Source organism: Diplodia seriata, assembly GCF_021436955.1.
Source record: "Diplodia seriata strain FDS-637 chromosome Unknown scaffold_4, whole genome shotgun sequence".
NCBI lineage: Eukaryota > Fungi > Ascomycota > Dothideomycetes > Botryosphaeriales > Botryosphaeriaceae > Diplodia > Diplodia seriata.
This window is the reverse complement of record NW_027117311.1, coordinates 113,040-128,855: the sequence shown is the minus strand read 5'-3', so window position 1 is coordinate 128,855 and position 15,816 is coordinate 113,040. Positions and strand designations below refer to the sequence as shown.

Below are 15,816 nucleotides of genomic sequence, written 5' to 3'. Positions count from 1 at the left end.
CTGTCGTGATGGTGGAGTGGATGAGTGGGAGATATGGGAGGGCGTTGGTGGTGGATGTAAGGGTGCGGGTCGGCGTCGTATTGTTTGATTAGGGAATGTGGCGCAGTTGTGTGCGTGGGCGATGGGGAGTTCTGTTTTTTGGAGTTTCGCTGGTGTGGGCGCCTGATGGGGTGAGGGAATATGACTTGGGAGGGGCATGAGGGTGATAAGAGGACAAGCAAAGACGGGTTGAAAAGAACGCAGCAGGCGTCGGAGAAGTGGAAAGCATCCTTAGTCGTTTGGTTGTTGATCAGGTGTTGCGAGAAAAGCGCTCTTTGGAGTGCGCAAGCCCTGACGCTAAAGGCCTTTCCGATGCTGGATGGAGAAAACGTGAGATCGAACGTCATTACTCCATCGTTTCGCGCAGGTCGAGCTCCTTTGTTGTGTCAGTAGCCCGTAGGCCGAGGTGAGACAGTTTCGATTACGATCTTTTCTCCAATGGTATGATACCCAACCAAAGGAACCCCCCCTCCCATTTCACGGGTAGCACCAACAATTACCACTCACCCACCCACCCAACCAACCCAAGCCGCAATCAAACCCGTTCCCTCTAATCCTTCTTGAAAAACCTCGCAAACTCCTCATCTACGCAACGCCCAAGCACATCAGCACACCTCACGCGACAACCCACCACCGAAAAGAAAAAAGGAGGGAGGGGAAACTCACAGTCAATGGTCCCGTTCCCGTCGACGTCGGCCTCGCGGATCAGGTCGTCGATCTCGTCATCGGTAAGGTTCTCGCCAATGGCCTTCATGACGTGGCGCAGCTCCGACGAGTTGATGGTGCCGGAGCCGTCGCGGTCGAAGACGTTGAAGATCTCGCGGATCTCCTGCTCCGGGTCGACGTACTTGGGCTTCTTGGACATCATGATGAGGAATTCTGTTTGCGGTTTCCCCTGGTTGTTAGCGTGTGGAGGGAGAGAAGGGAGAGAGCAATGGGGAGGGAGGTAGGTGGGGATAGGGTGATGGTTTTTCTTCTCTTTTTTTTTTTTTCTTCTTACCGTTGAAGTCGATGGAGCCGGTGTGGTCGACGTCCAGCTCGTTGATCATGTCGTTCAGCTCCTCGTCGGTGGGGTTCTGGCCCAGCGAGCGCATCACCTCGCCCAGCTCCTTGGCCGTGATGTCGCCTGCCGGGGACGAAAGGAAAGCAGAGCACGTCAGTCACAAGTCACGTTTTTGCGGGAGGTGGAGCAGAGGTCAAGAAGCGGGACCGGGGGAGCTGTCGCACCGTCTCCATTTTTATCCTGTAGAGAGGGAGCGTGTTAGGGGACGGCTGCTGGCCATGTGATGATGCGACGGGGGATGACGTACGAACACGGCGAAGGCAGCCTTGTACTCCTCAATCTGCTCGGGCGAGAGTGCGTCGGACTGTGCGCTAGTCAGTGGGCGGGCGGCGGCGGGGCGGCATTGGCGGCGATACGAACCATGGTGTGCGGATTTTTGATGTGTTGTAAAGGGGATGGGATCAGCTCTGCGACGGGGTGGAGTGTGGAGGGGGGAAGGGGGCAGACGGTGGAGAAGCCAAGAGCGCGAGGTTCCACGTGGATGCCGGGGTGTGGCGTCTTTCGAATCTTAGCGCTGACCCACTGCCCAGCCGCTCAGCTCTTGCCCGGCGATGCATTGCGTGCTCGTCGACGACGTCATTGCGCGAATGGGCGCGTCGGGGTGCCGCCACTATCATTAGGATCGATGTTTATTCGAAACATCGTCCTGCGAAGGATGGGCCTGTCTGGTTCCAGGGCAGCCATCCACCGTCGACCAGCTGCCTGAATAGGGGCTTGGTGGGGGCCATCTCGGCCGTTTCCTGATTCCACCAAATCCAGGGTCTCATCAGCGCTTTCACTGCCGCTTTAGGCTACATGTACACTTGGTCAATGGTGTCTGGCATGGTGGCCGACATGTACTGATATGCTAACAGTAGAAAACGATGCGCATACGAGGAGTGGTGCTGGAATACACCAAAGCGCGGGGCTATTGTTTGGTACAGTGCGGGCAGCTCGCTTAGGGTTGCAACTTCTGGTCGGCGAGACAGGACGTTGGAAATTGCCATGACGGCAAACTTCCGCTGCGCGCATTTTATCTTGATGAAAACACGTGAGTTATCTAGCGATCTATGTATGGTATGTGCTCTTCAATATCCACCAGTCCTCTTGTGCAGCCTTGCTGTGTAGCTTCGCGGAAGTTCTCCTGCGCCGCCTGACGCATTTGTCGGGATTTCTCTGAGTCTCGAACCGCATCCAGAGCTTCCGAGTAGCTCCATCGAGCCCGAGCAAGCCTCACCAACATGTAGGGGACTCTGCGAGGAATCTTCTCAACAATCTCAATCTCTTTCCGGAACCAATCACTGCTGATGTGAGCAATAAGTCATACAGGACTTGATGGGGTTCTCTCACCGAGCATCTTTGTAGTTACTTAACATTTGATAGGCGACTCCGACTTTGTGGCAGGCAGCGGAGAGAGGACCGGCAGATATTGACAGTGAATTCCGTCCTTCGAAGACCGCCATAAAAGCTTTCAACGCCAAGTCACAATTGCCACGTCCCAAGTGAATATTGCCCAGAATGTATAGGCGCCTGCAAAAGGTCAGTAATCAAAAGCACATTCCGTAGTGTTACTATGCTTACCCAAACTTGTGGTATTGAGCTTCATTTGATGCACCCATGGCTCTTTCTATCTCAACAGACTTGTTGACGACGTTTTCCGCTTCATCTAGCTTGCCCGCCAACTGTAAACATCTGGCAAGGTTTTGATAGGAGACTATCGTTTGTCCGGGAATGGAGATAGGTGAAGCAATTCTTATCTGGATGGCCAACTGGAATTGACGCTCAGCCTGTTCGTATTGTCCCTGAGAGGTGTTCCAGTTTCCAACTTGCATGTAACTGTTGGCGAGGAGTTGATCGTCTGTAGGGAGCAGACATTGGCGAATCTTTAGGGCGCGGTGAAAGCATTCGCCGGAATCGCGTAAGCGGTCGCATCTGGAATAGACACTGCCTCTGTTCACCAAGATCCTTGCCCCCTGGAGTGTTTCCATGCCGATCGTTTCAATGCATAGCTCTTCCAAGTGTTGAAGCCTATCATTAGCTTCATCATATTGCTCAATCTCCCAGAGATACCTAAGCCTCTATCAGTCTGAGGATTTGGCGGTAGGAGACGTTACCAAATTTTTGAAAAGGCCATTGGAACTTACCATGTACAATCGCATATCATGTCGATATATCCTGCAGGATCCTCCACTGTGGGCTTCAGTTGACGGACGAGTGTGTCAGCGGCCAGTACATGAGGCAGAAACAGCTCACATTTGGCCCATTGGTCATGCAAATGTGCTCCAAGGTGCTGTTGCGGAAAGCTTCGTGTTAGTAGACGCAAAGCAGTTCCAAATGCTTCTTCTTTGTCTTTTGCAGATACGTTGTTGAGCCGGACACGCTGCACCAGACGATGTACTGAGATAGTCTCTTGAGCTCTGTGCATCAAGATTTCGTATCGCATCAGGGGAGCTCGATCTCTGAAGTATCTGTATTCTCTGTCGTCAATTGCAAGATGACAAGAGCACGGAGAAAAGTGGTCTGGTACTCACTCAATGGAATCACTTGCGGTACCGTTTTCAAGACGTCTATCGTAAGTCCTCACTGGAACAAACAGCTCGTCGGGTATTCCATCAGGGTCGAACATGCAAAACACCGTAAGCAGCCTTGCAGCCCCGGGGTCCAGATTTGCAAGAATCATACGCCACGCAGACCAGAGAGTGTCTTCATATGGCGTACTTTGGTCTTGGAACTGGTAAACTGGGAGATCACTCTCCGGTTCGTTTCGAAGGAGGTCCCAAAGCTGGCCGATGGTGCTTTCGGTCTCTCTGATGAAGGCGCTTGCTTGCCTAAGCGCCAATGGGTGGCATGAGAATTTCTCTGCGACCGACAACGATATATCTTGAAGGCCCGCCTGCTTCGTGTCTGGTTCCTCCGTACTGTTCAATTGGCTGAGAAGGAAATCGCGTCCTTCGTGAGGATCCATCCCGCTTATTCGGATACTTCCACGTTCAGAGAATGCCATTGAAATATCATCAGCGATCTTTCCGTTCCGGCTTGTGAGAACAATTGACCCTCGACCATGCTCAGGCAGGTATTGAAGCAATGGGCGAGCTTCTTCCACGTTATCAAATATGAGTAGCCATGGGCAATCTAGGAAATGTTAGCAGGACTGGAAGTTGAATATTTCAAACGGTGCCTAACCTTGTTCTTCCAGCCAGACCAACACTTTAGCTCGGACTGTTGTGGGATCCGGAGATTCCTCAGTTGCAAGATTAAGGCGTCTCCCAATAGCAAGGAATCCTTGTAACAGCTTCTGGCCAGTATCTGCCTGTACGAATAGAACATGTCGAAAAACTCCGGACATGTCATGCGCTGCCTTTGCTGCCAACTGTGTTTTTCCAACACCCGGATGCCCATGTAGACAAAGGCATTTGATGGAGTTCTCTAAGCTTCTTGGCTGGACTCTGTCGCAGATCTCTCGTAAGACCCTTTGGCGTCCAAAGAAATTCTTGTCTAAAGGAAGGCGATCGGGCAAGAAAAGAGTAGATTTAGCCTCGAAGCTGACATCTACTCTCATGTCAGGTCCTTTTACTGGTATGCTTAACACTAATAACTTAGGTTTATACCAAGGTTCTTGCAGATATCCACCATTTGCTGAACGATCTGGACGAAGGCATGATTGCTTTCGTGGTCGAATTTGCAGATGGATCGATGATCCGCAGCCACAGGAAAGCGCTTCTCCGCCGATGAGCCTATTAGTGCAGACCGGTCGTCCACAATCTTCAAGAAGTCAGTGTAGAGCATCAATACAACACTCTTTGCAGCGACTCACGTGTATACTTTTCCAGAAAACCTTTCCAACCATGACTCTCGTCTTCTCGGTCTCGTAGAAACTCCTCAGCTCGATGGTTCCGTCTCTTGTTAATGATTCGAAGGCCTGAGAAAGCTCTAAAAGGTCGTTCGAGTTGTGCTTCAGTACGTCTAAGTATTGAGTTGCTGTAGATCTGGCAATCGATACGACATTGGTGATAACTTTGGCCCATTCGGCGGTCTTGGAGCCTTGATGCGGAGTCCCCAGAAAAAAGATGCCTCTGGTGCTTGTAAAGACTTCGGGACTTATAGATTCATTTCTGGACGTAGTCAAGGCCTGTCCGATGTCAGAATTGCAATTCGTCAGAAGTTACGGAAATCCATGCTTACCACTTTGACGACGAGCCCCCCTAAGCTATGTGCAATGAACAGCAATGGACGCCGAGAATCCTATGTTCATGTTTAGTATCCGATGACTGAACGTTATTGAACATGTTTGTCGAGAGTGGATACCTGTCTTTCTGCACTGGTTTGGTTGAGAAGTTGAGTCGCTATGGTTTTGAGGCTCGCGGTGGATCGGGAGATGATGTTGGAGTCATAGCCGAATGTCATTATACGAGCAGTCCTCATGTGATGTGGAAGAAGATCTCTTAACCACAACACAGGCTTGGATGGAGATTTGTATGTCCAAGTTTCAGCGGCGTGCCCACCAAGCCCATGGACAGCGATGATGCTAGCGTGCAGGTCAGATCACTTTCTGGTGTAGCCTTTTGAGACTTACTCTATCATCGGAGTTTGAGGAGCATATAGCACAGTCAAGCCTCGGAAATCGGAGCTTACACGTACACCCCTATATGCCTCAATTGCATTCTCGATTTGGTTCATGCTTTTTTGATCGTTTTTCCATTTCCGAAATGTTACTGTCGCCCCAAGTCGACCTGATGCTTGCGGCGCAATGCCGGACTCAAAGACTGAGAAGTCCTTCTGCAAGGTACTCAAGATCTCGCGGAAAGTGTCCTCGCCTGAGATTCCCTGAAGGTTGATTGTAGGCATGGTGTGTGCGAGAATGGAGTGGAAGGAGAATCATGAGGACAAGTAGTTGGCATGCCTACAATATTGTGCGATCGTCCAGCTTTGTATTGACACCGGCTACAACATCACTTTCTGGAAGTGTTCTCAGCCTCACCAAGGGCAGAGAGCTCAGAGAAGCACACCATCCCAGCAAGTGCGGGCCGCGTCGCGTGCTCGGTTGCTATTTGCGGGAAACCCTGCGGCGGCAGAGGCGGGGTCAGCGGAAGGACGTGCATGCGCCCGACGCCCGACAAGGCTGAATCCCGAATTCCCATTTAGTTTCGAGCTGCGCCATTCTACCAGGTAAAGTGCGCACGTTCCGAATGTTCTTTGACTTTTGAGGCTCTTGGCTCAAATTTGTATGGACATGTCAACCCCGACCGGTGGGCGCTCATCACAACGGTTTCGCAGATCAACAGGCTTGGGTGTCAGCCGACCTCCTCTGGCTTGGTGGGCAACCTTCTGCCTTGTTTTCAGCACTACCACCACCGACCAATTATTTCAGCCACATGAGCAGCACCGGGTGTTTGCATCGGGAAAATGGTAGGCAAATCGGCGGGAGATAATGCGCCTGTTAGCAATTGGTAGTTCGCGTCTACACAGCAGACACTTGATAAGGTTCGCTTGCAGGAGAATTCTGGTAAATGGTCAATCTTTCTGCTCGACGCGTCAGACATGCAGATCTGCTGCACCTGTGTTCGTTTGCAGCTTCGAAGTCTATGGATGGGTTCTGGTTCTCGAATACTTCATTGATGCTTCCCTTCAGCCTTGGGCATGATTTGGCAAGTTTGTGCATCAAAAACACACAACGCTGCAGTGCTACCTGAAGCCCCTCACCAAGAGCCGGATGTAGCCGTTACCCCATCCACCTGGGGGAAACCGCCGAACGGATAAATTCGTTGAGGCTAACACTGGCCAAAACTGACCTTCAAAGTCTGCTCGGCCAATATCGAGACCTGTACTGGAATCTCCGTCGGGAAAATTCACCATCTTCTCAGCCATTCTGGAAAATCGCTAAGTTCGAGAACAGTCTGAAATACTTGGCCGTTTGGAGCGCTATCTGCTAACAGTGTATAGAGTATGGAAGAACCTACTTCGAAGCCAGGCCAAGTTCAGCCTTGGCGAGATTGGTGGCCACCGAAAGAGCTCGATAAAATGACCTCTGATGAGCTCAGAGCTAAGCCTTGGATTGGGTGGAAGCCCGACCCTTTGAAGCCCAATGCCAAGCCCTGGCTTGATTGGGTCTCCCGAGACAACCACCTATACGAGGCCGACCCGAAGCTGGGAGGCAGTGAGACTGGAGGGGGTGGGCCTGGAGGGGGTGGAGGTGGAGGGGGCGGGAGTGGAGGTCAGCAGCCACCGACGAGTTCCAACGCCGAAGGAGGATGACTGGATAATTGTGATCCTGGTCGCAATCTCATTGGATTCGCGGGATAAAATCTCAGCAATAGCAGCAAAGTGCAAGAAGCCATCCCAAGGCATGGCTTAAGTTCACTTCGAAAAAAAAAAAAAAAACGCGTTATGGCAGCCTGATAAATTCCGTTGTTTGCAAGCTTTGCAAGCTTTACGAGTAGATGAAAGAGACAACAGAGATAAGAAGCAACTGCTGGAGTAGAAAGAGAAAGGCTAATCATATGCAGGCGCTCTCATAATCTCAGTGAGAAGAAACACGGTGGAAGTCGTTAAGGTCATCATGGTCATGATTGGCAAAGTCTCAAAGACCACAGAAAATGACTCACTCGGACCCATAAAAAACAAGGCATCGGAGTTCAATGCTCTCGCGGAGACGTGCGGCCTCCGAGGATCGTGGGTTTACGAAAGAAGTATGCGGAACACCTTGAGACGGTCAGTACATTAAAATGTAGAGGCGTGGAGATCCTACACCTTGCTACTCCGGAAGAGCGGCTGTCCCAACACTTCAAAAGAGTGAACTCGTTGGGCATTTGATTGTCGAGGAAGTACCAGCGGTGGTTGGAATGGTACTTGACGAGGAATTGTTCTCCGATGTAATGGGGGAAAATGAGGTCCGCCGCCAGGAAATCTCTCTCAACGTCAACCGTTTGCCAATCGCAAACAGCAAGCGGCGAGTCTTGCAACGGACCAAATAAAGGACGCCACACACTACCCCCACGTCAGCAGATGAGAATTGAGGTCGCTTGAGCAACCTTTCCACCCTGTCAACTCACTTTATGATCTGGCACTTCCGTTTCAAGAGTGACGAAGCCTCATCTCCCATGTGCAACTTCACGCGGTTTTCGCCGCTGAGAAATGTCTGGTCTTGTTACAGTCAGCAATTGGGGTAGCCAGTCATGACGAATTACGCATACCTGCATGGGCTGAAAGACTTGGTTGCCTGGGAGTGCGTACAGAATGGTCATCCTTCGGAGCTCGCTGCGGACGCTGCCGCTTCCTTACCTTGTGCTTCTTCAGCATGCGCCACAGGAATGAGAGGAGTGATCCGCAAAAGCTTACGGTGTGGTCGAAGATCTTTACCGTCAGGCAACCGATTGCGCTCCGCAGCATGCCTTCGACAGCCGGATAATACTGGCGTTGTATCCATTCATCCGACGCGAAATTCTCTTCGGAGCTGATTCCTCCGTAGCAAACGACCTGGAAGCCATGTCTATCCAATGAGAAACTGTCTTGACGATCTCGGATGTTGTGAAATGCGATGTTTGGATAGCTTCGAACGACTTGGTTGGTCTGTCGGCCGTCGGGAGCGGGAATGTTACAATAAAACGGCTTCTCCCTGTCGTACAACTCAAGCGGAGCTGTGTAATTGATCGAGCTGATGACTTCATCATCTAGACCAGGAGACAAGTCAGGACTGACACTAGTGGTGCTCTCCATCAAGAAATGGAATGCCTTGAAATCTGGCCTGAGAGGATGAGCTCAGCCTGATATGGGCTGTCAGAAGCGACATGTGATAACAGAAAAAGCAGCTTGGCAACACTTTTGTAAACTCGGCTTTATGCGTATGCAGCTGTAGGTTGAGGGATTAGCGCTTTGATGCATGTCTCTACATATGCACTGTTTCTTGGCAAGACGGTGCGAAGCAGCCACAGAAACCCAAATGCAACTAAGAGGCCACGTCAGCGTTACCCCGCGCTGTCACGTGTGTTGATCCTTGTTATACATTCCCGACGCTGTCCGCTGTTTGTCGATCCCCCAACGCAGCCTCGTTGCATGAGTATCTCCCGTCATCCTTTCAAACCCTCCCACACAGTACACTTCTTTGTTGGTGCGGCTCTCTGTTTACTCGTTTTCTACAATTTCCTTCTGTCACAAGTAGACGTTGCTTTTCAGCTCAATCAAAACCACATCCACCTAATACTGCTATCATATCGGGCTGGTTATCAGGCTGGCTATACTGATCACCTTCCCCACCATCGACATGTTGGAGCGGATTCGGAATATCTTCTATGGCTCTCCTAGTGGCGCTCGGAAGCCTCCCGATCTGGCTTTCAGAAAGGGTCCTCGGCTGGACCAGCAATTTACGAGCTGCTTCTTGGAAGAAAAGCATTTCCTGATCGAAGAAGTCGCCTTGCCCACAGGACCACTTGAGGAGTGCAACTTGGCGCAGAATGAGGAGGATACTGTCAGTTCCTTGAGCTTGTCACAGTAATCAACCGCTGACAATAAGGCAGCACTCCTGCGAAGACACCAGCACAAGGTACTACAGCCCTGCAGCTGTCATATCATGTTCGCACCAAGGCTTGTCAGGACGCGAGCTAGGATCTCACAAAAAACGCCTTCTAAATGATGAGGATTTCTGTGAAGCTTATTTCGAGAACGTGGTGTTTCTACTTGATGAAGACGACAACGGCGACCACTTTCCAAATGCAGAGATTCGGAGTATCCTCCATGGCTGGGGATGTAATCGGATATACAAAATCCATCGCGCCAACACAAGTGGTATCTTGAGTGAAGGGCCATGCTTCATCCATGGGCTCGGGATCCACCGGACGTGGAGGCTTTTCCCGGACATTTTTGAAGCTTTTCAGCTTCCATTGGTACAAGAGGCGGGCAGTGGCAGGTACAATCAATGTGAATTCCATCCCCAAGAAAATGGCTAACGACATACAAGATTCATTCCCGTTACCTATATGTGGAATGGGAAGCTCATGATCCCCGTTCCATCACGACTCCACTATCCCAGAACCGCCGAGAAGCCTCTTGCTGGTATACGTGTTGGAGTCAAGGATGTGATTGACCTGGAAGGAGTGCAGACTAGCGCTCAGTGCCGCGCTTTCCTAGATACATTTCCGGCTCGTAGCGCCTCGGCGGAGTGTATGGCGAAGCTAATAAGTCTGGGGGCGGTGCCCGTCGGCAAGACAAAATGTACTCAGTTCGCGTCAAGTGAACAACCAACTGCTGATTGGGTCGAATTCTTTTGTCCATGGAACCCACGGGCAGATGGGTATCTATCGCCGCGAGGAAGCAGTGCAGGTAGTGGATCCGCAATTGCTGGCTACAAGTGGCTAGACGTAGGGGTTGGGACTGACAGTACATTTTTCCTGCCTTTATATCTTAGCAGCGCTAATAGTTATGTAGCCGGCGGTAGCATCCGAGGTCCAGCTGCTGTAATGGGTCTTTTTGCAATTAGGCCAACGGTGGGGGCTACAAGTCTCAAGGGTGTCCTCTTGGCCGCGGAGTAAGCTCATGCTCCTGTCCTTGTATATCGAGACCAACTGATACTGCCTTAGGTCAATGGACACTGTAGGGTTCATCTGCAGAAGTGCCTACCTTTTCAACGAAGTTACGAAGCTGTGGTTTAAGCCCCCAAAACCTCCAGCTGGAAAGGTGACTCCCACCACGGGTTTTGCATATATTTTGTTAACTTCGAGATAGGAAGTCAAAACACTGCTTTTCCCAATCGACTACTGGAATCAATGGCCTCAATCTACAACGTTGGGCTTGAGACACCAATTTGTTTCCCGACTTGAATCATTTCTTGAGATCACACGGGTTGAGCTGTCCCTCGCTCAGAAATGGGAAGATGATAATCCCACTGGCAATGGAGTAGCAATGGATGAATTCCTGCAAGCCGTGAGTATTCCAAGCTTCCTGGTACATGGATTTTGACTCATTACATGCAGCCTTTCATGAATATTCTCTGGAAAACCTATTGGGACACATCCAAAGAATTCCGTGAGGAGCACAAGAAAAGGTTTGGGAAGCAACCTTATGTCGACCCCGTTATCCAATACTGCTGGTATGATTATTTTGATGAAAAGATGAATTCTACTGAAGGTTGCATTAGGAAACAGGGCTCGGAGCTCTCGAGTGAAGCTGTCAAAGACGCTCGGAATCGGATCGAGGTCTACGCAAAATGGCTAAACGAAAGCGTTTTGCTGCCCGGCCACGTGATGGTATACCCATCTGGTGATTTGAGTCCGTTCTACCGAGATACCTATCGACTGTAAGATAGCGTGGTTCGCACCGATCAATTATACACTAACGGCGATAGACCACCGGAAGAAATGCCGCCTTATGACTGGTCCCAGCGCGAGGATCACCAAGCCAGCCTCGCGGGACTTCCTGCTTTGACCTTTCCGAGTAAGCTTAGATCTGGACCCTCGTTTCCAATGCTCATGAATATCTCCAGTCGGCCAAGCAGAGTATACTTCGAAGGTCACAGGACAAAAGCACTTTCTGCCTGTGAACATGGAGATTATGGGACCCAAAGGTATTTCAATAGCAACAAATTTTCTGGCGGTCATCAGCTTCTAATCAGAAGATGGCAGGCTCGGACAATGACCTCACTGATCTTCTTCTGAACATGATGCCTAAGAAAGGATACCAAATTTCCGTGGAGACGGGTGAGTCGGCGTACAAGGAAAACGATGCAACAAGTGAGGACGGGAAGCAGTGCGCATAGGCAGACATGTATTTCCATCGATTCTTTACGCACCGGCGCATTTCCAATCGTGCAGCCCCTCCACCTCGACAGCGCCATCCTTCACCTCCGTCTCTCTTTTCCCTCCCGCACACCATCGAGCTTTTTCCCGCACAGACACCGAAGAAGCAAGCCACGACAAGCGCCATCACCCCCACCCACCCACTGCCAACGACACAAGCTCCTCCCCCCCTCAACATCAACCGCCCCTAACCTCCGCCCAAGCGCCCAACTCCCCATCCCCCCTCAGCCTCTCCATACACCCCCTCTCCAACCCCAAATACACCTCAACCCCCTCATCCACGCCCCCCTCCCCGCCCCCCGGCCTCCTCGCCGGATAAAAGAAACAATACCCATCAAACACCGCGCTCGCCCACCTGAGCGCCCTCAGCGGGCCGAATCCGAAATCCCCCCGCTCGTACGCGCGCAGCACGCGCCAGCTCGTCGCGATGACGTCCAGCCCCAGCACGACGTCGACGTTCATGTCGACGCTGCCGACGCCGCCGCGCGGGCACGACGCGATCCAGTTGGTTGCGCGCCGCAGGAGGGTGGGCGAGCGGTAAAGCCGCACGGTGGCGCGGATGGCGAGGGCAATGGGGCGGAGGGTGGATGGGGAGAATGGGGCGAGGAGCGTGCGGAGGGGGAGGGTCGTGTGCGAGAACATTACGCAGTTGCCGGGGTAGGCGGGGGGGAGGCCGATGGCGGTGGAGGGGGGCTCGGTGTCGCTGCTGGCGGACGTGGTGGTGGTGGGGGAGGACGGGGAGGAGGAGGGGGAGGAGGGGGAGGGGGAGGGGGAGGAGGGGGAGGGGGAGGAAGCGGTGGTGGTGGTGGTGGTGCTGGGGTACGTCGGCACGTGTGCGCGGACGTCGATGGCGTTCATGAGGGCGACGGGGCGGGCGTCGGTGGGGACGGCGGCCGGGGCGATGCCGTGGAGGGCCAGCCGCGAGCGCGTGATGCAGCGCCACATGAGCGCCGTGAGGCAGTCGTTGGTGGACACCCAGGAGCCATCGTCGTCGTCGTCGACCTCGGGCGAGCTGGCGAGCGCCTTGAGCGCCTTCAGCTTGGAGGCCGGCACGTGCCAGATCTGCGACTCCATCTGGTCCGGCGTCACGCCCGCCCCCAGCGGCACGCCGTCGGGCATGCAGCGCATCGAGGGCACGGCCGGCACGCGGTAGTCGACGGCGGGCGTGTCGGCCGGGACCATCAGCGGCGTGCGGTCGAGCCAGGCCGGGTCGAAGGGCTTGGGTGCGGCGCAGGTGGCGTCGAAGAGCGGCCGCGTGTGCTCGGCCCAGCGCGCGAGGATGTTGTCCATGCCCCGCGCGTCGACGAAGCGGTGGTTGACGCAGAGGCCGATGATGAGCCCGCCCCGGATCAGGTTCAGCTGCACCAGCGTGCACGGGATGCCCGACCCGTCCGCCGGCAGCTCCGGGAAGGGCGTGAAGGTTGGGGGGAGCAGGTCGGCATTCTCCAGCTCGCTGACGGGGAAGTGCCGTGCCGACAGCTCCGAGTAGGACGGGTAGTTGGTGCGTCGGAGGTCCTTGATGTGAACCGTGAAGTGGGTTTGGTCGCGGGTGCGCCTGGAGTAACTGTTGCCTTTGCTGTCCTCATGCACGCATCCTGCGAGGAAGCGGTACTCTTTCATAAGCTTTTGTAGGCCGGTGCATGTGTTTGAGATAATGGCGTCCGTGTCCGCGCCTTCGTCAAGCGAGTACGTTAAGGTGATGGGGTTGGAAATCTTCCGCATCACCGCGTCGAGGACGCTGATGGGAAACACCTCTTCCGGTGGATCCAACCCAAGGTCAGCCACCTGGATCTGAACTGTCTTCGTGGAAGGTTTGCTGTGCGGCATAGTGGCTCTGCGTGTTGTAAGTGTGGTGGTATTTTGGGAGAATATTCACCGTGGCACAAGTCGCAAGTATGGCTATCGTCGCCCGCACCAGGCGGCCTGGGCGGGGATATCCTGGCTATCCCATACGTGTAGACCCCATTCCTGGTGACCGCTTGTGTCTTTGATAAGGGATTATCGTATGAGGAGCCACCGTATTTTGCGTTCAGAAAGGCCAGGATCTCTAAAGTCAGTCCACTTTCGTGGTCCGTGCCGCTCTGTTAACACTTTACCCCCCTCATACCACGGTGGATACTACTTTTTCAGTGGGTCTTAACTGCTATAGGTTATTTCCCGCTTACTTCTAGCATCTCTTTGACCCCTATGCTCTGCAACGTTGCGGGTGTATGTCGTACGTCAGGCTTACTTTTGATACGGGTCTGGTAAAAAGTTGAAGCGACGGTTTAAGGGGACTGGGGCGGGAGGGCTCGCTGAATCATGGGCCGCGCCTATCGCGCCTAAAGCATAGGTGATCTACAACATGGCCATTGGCGGTGGGGTCATGGCTTCCCGGAACGAATCGGATTTTCCCCGACAAATCCGAGCAATTGATCGATGTCGTTCTGGCCAGGTTTCCATAGGGAAGTTTAAGCGGCTTCAAGACCGAGTGAAAGGGGTTAACCGCTTTCCGACGCATGGTTGCCGGGCTGTGTTGAAGTGAGGAGATTCACAGTACTAAGCTTCAGACCTTGATCCAACCGCACAAGCCACATAGGTAGTCGAACCATCTTGTTCTACATCTTATAGCGCAGTCATCTACAGTTCTCCATCGCCAATTGACTCCGTTTTCTCCAGGTTCATGTCGTCCCAGGCGAGCAGCGGATAGGCTCGGCAGGAGTCCGATGTATAGGTAATGTGCCACGAGGCACCATCCGCTCTGGGGTTAGCTCGGACCCACTCGGCATCAACTCTCGAGCCCCGCTATCACCGCCGGCAGCGCTAGTGGGATGACGAATTCCTGACTCGTTCCTGCTGCCCTGCGTACGAGTCTAGACTGTTAAGAAAATGTGCGATCTCGATGTTGACTATTACTTTTTTTCCCTTTGGCGGCGCAAGACGAACATTCGAATAGAGAACCAGAAAGGTAGCCGATGATACTGGTTGCAATGCAATATAAACCTTATGAACCTCAACATCGACTCATAAGGGTAGCTACGCTCCACGTCTTATCATGACAGATCAGCCCAGAAGCCGCTTCCCCGCACAAGAACAACACCTTACACTACACGGGCACCGAGAGACAACAGCCAGCTTCTTCAACCCGCCAAAACACCGGCTGCCGCCGAGCGAGCCACTCTGGTTGCTATCTACGTCCCCGCCGCGACACACAACACACCAACATGCACGCGCCAAAAACCACACTCACAGCAGTCAAAGACACACGGACAAAGTTGGAGGAGGGGGTAGTCTCAACATCAAAACAGACCCATTAACCGAGCGGGCCCAGCCGGCCGCGGCGAGCCCAAGTATCAAACAACCGAAAGGTCGAACAAACAACCCAGCAGACACATTAGAAAACAAAAGTGCGTGCGCGCAACATCATACCACCATCACAACAAAAAGCCCCAAGCATTCCCGCCACTATTTCTTTCGCCGCCGCCGCAGCAGCAGCAGCAGCAAAAACAACAACATTACACTTCTACGCGCACCAGAGCGATGAGAGAGGAGAGGAGAGGAGAGGAGAGAACCCGACCGACGACCGAGCGACTCGGGAAAAAAAAGAGAAACCCAGACACTAGAAAAGAGCCCCAGAGCATCATCCCCCCACTCTGCGCCGGGAAGCACCATTCATTCCCGGCATCAACATCAACATCAACATCCACAGCTGGCATTACGAGCTTCCGCAGGGAAACAAAGACCATTAACAGCCAACGACTGTTCCCGCCCGTGTCGTTCACAAGGAGACAGACAGAAGGGAAGGGAGAGAAAACAACCACCTGTTGTACTGCCCACGAGCAAAATCGGACTCGACCCGATCCGAATGCTTTGCACGGAGAAGGAGGGGGAGGAGTAGACCCGACCACCCACCCAACAACCAAAGAAAGGAGGAAGAAAAAAAGAGAGGAAACAGTAAGGGGCCTGTAACAC

At 52.9% G+C, this 15,816-nt stretch overlaps 3 protein-coding genes across 3 annotated transcripts; all 3 read right to left on the bottom strand.

Annotated features, from left to right (window-relative positions):
- Nucleotides 1-589: 589 nt before the first annotated feature.
- CMD1_1 (Calmodulin) lies at nt 590-1,465 on the bottom strand (the record flags this gene model as incomplete). Its single annotated transcript, XM_066775367.1, has 6 exons — nt 590-624; nt 706-918; nt 1,040-1,165; nt 1,267-1,282; nt 1,350-1,406; nt 1,463-1,465. 6 exons carry the CDS (start codon nt 1,463-1,465, stop codon nt 590-592), a joined length of 450 nt encoding a protein of 149 aa, XP_066633248.1.
- Nucleotides 1,466-4,669: 3,204 nt separating this feature from the next.
- On the bottom strand, nt 4,670-5,926 carry SLS55_003902 (uncharacterized protein; the record flags this gene model as incomplete). Its single annotated transcript, XM_066775366.1, has 4 exons — nt 4,670-4,843; nt 4,896-5,210; nt 5,264-5,283; nt 5,812-5,926. 4 exons carry the CDS (start codon nt 5,924-5,926, stop codon nt 4,670-4,672), a joined length of 624 nt encoding a protein of 207 aa, XP_066633247.1.
- Nucleotides 5,927-12,042: 6,116 nt separating this feature from the next.
- Nucleotides 12,043-13,692, bottom strand: SLS55_003901 (uncharacterized protein; the record flags this gene model as incomplete). The annotated part of the gene is made up of 1 exon (XM_066775365.1): nt 12,043-13,692. The coding sequence occupies one exon, from the start codon at nt 13,690-13,692 to the stop codon at nt 12,043-12,045; it is 1,650 nt and encodes a 549-aa protein (XP_066633246.1).
- Nucleotides 13,693-15,816: the final 2,124 nt, after the last annotated feature.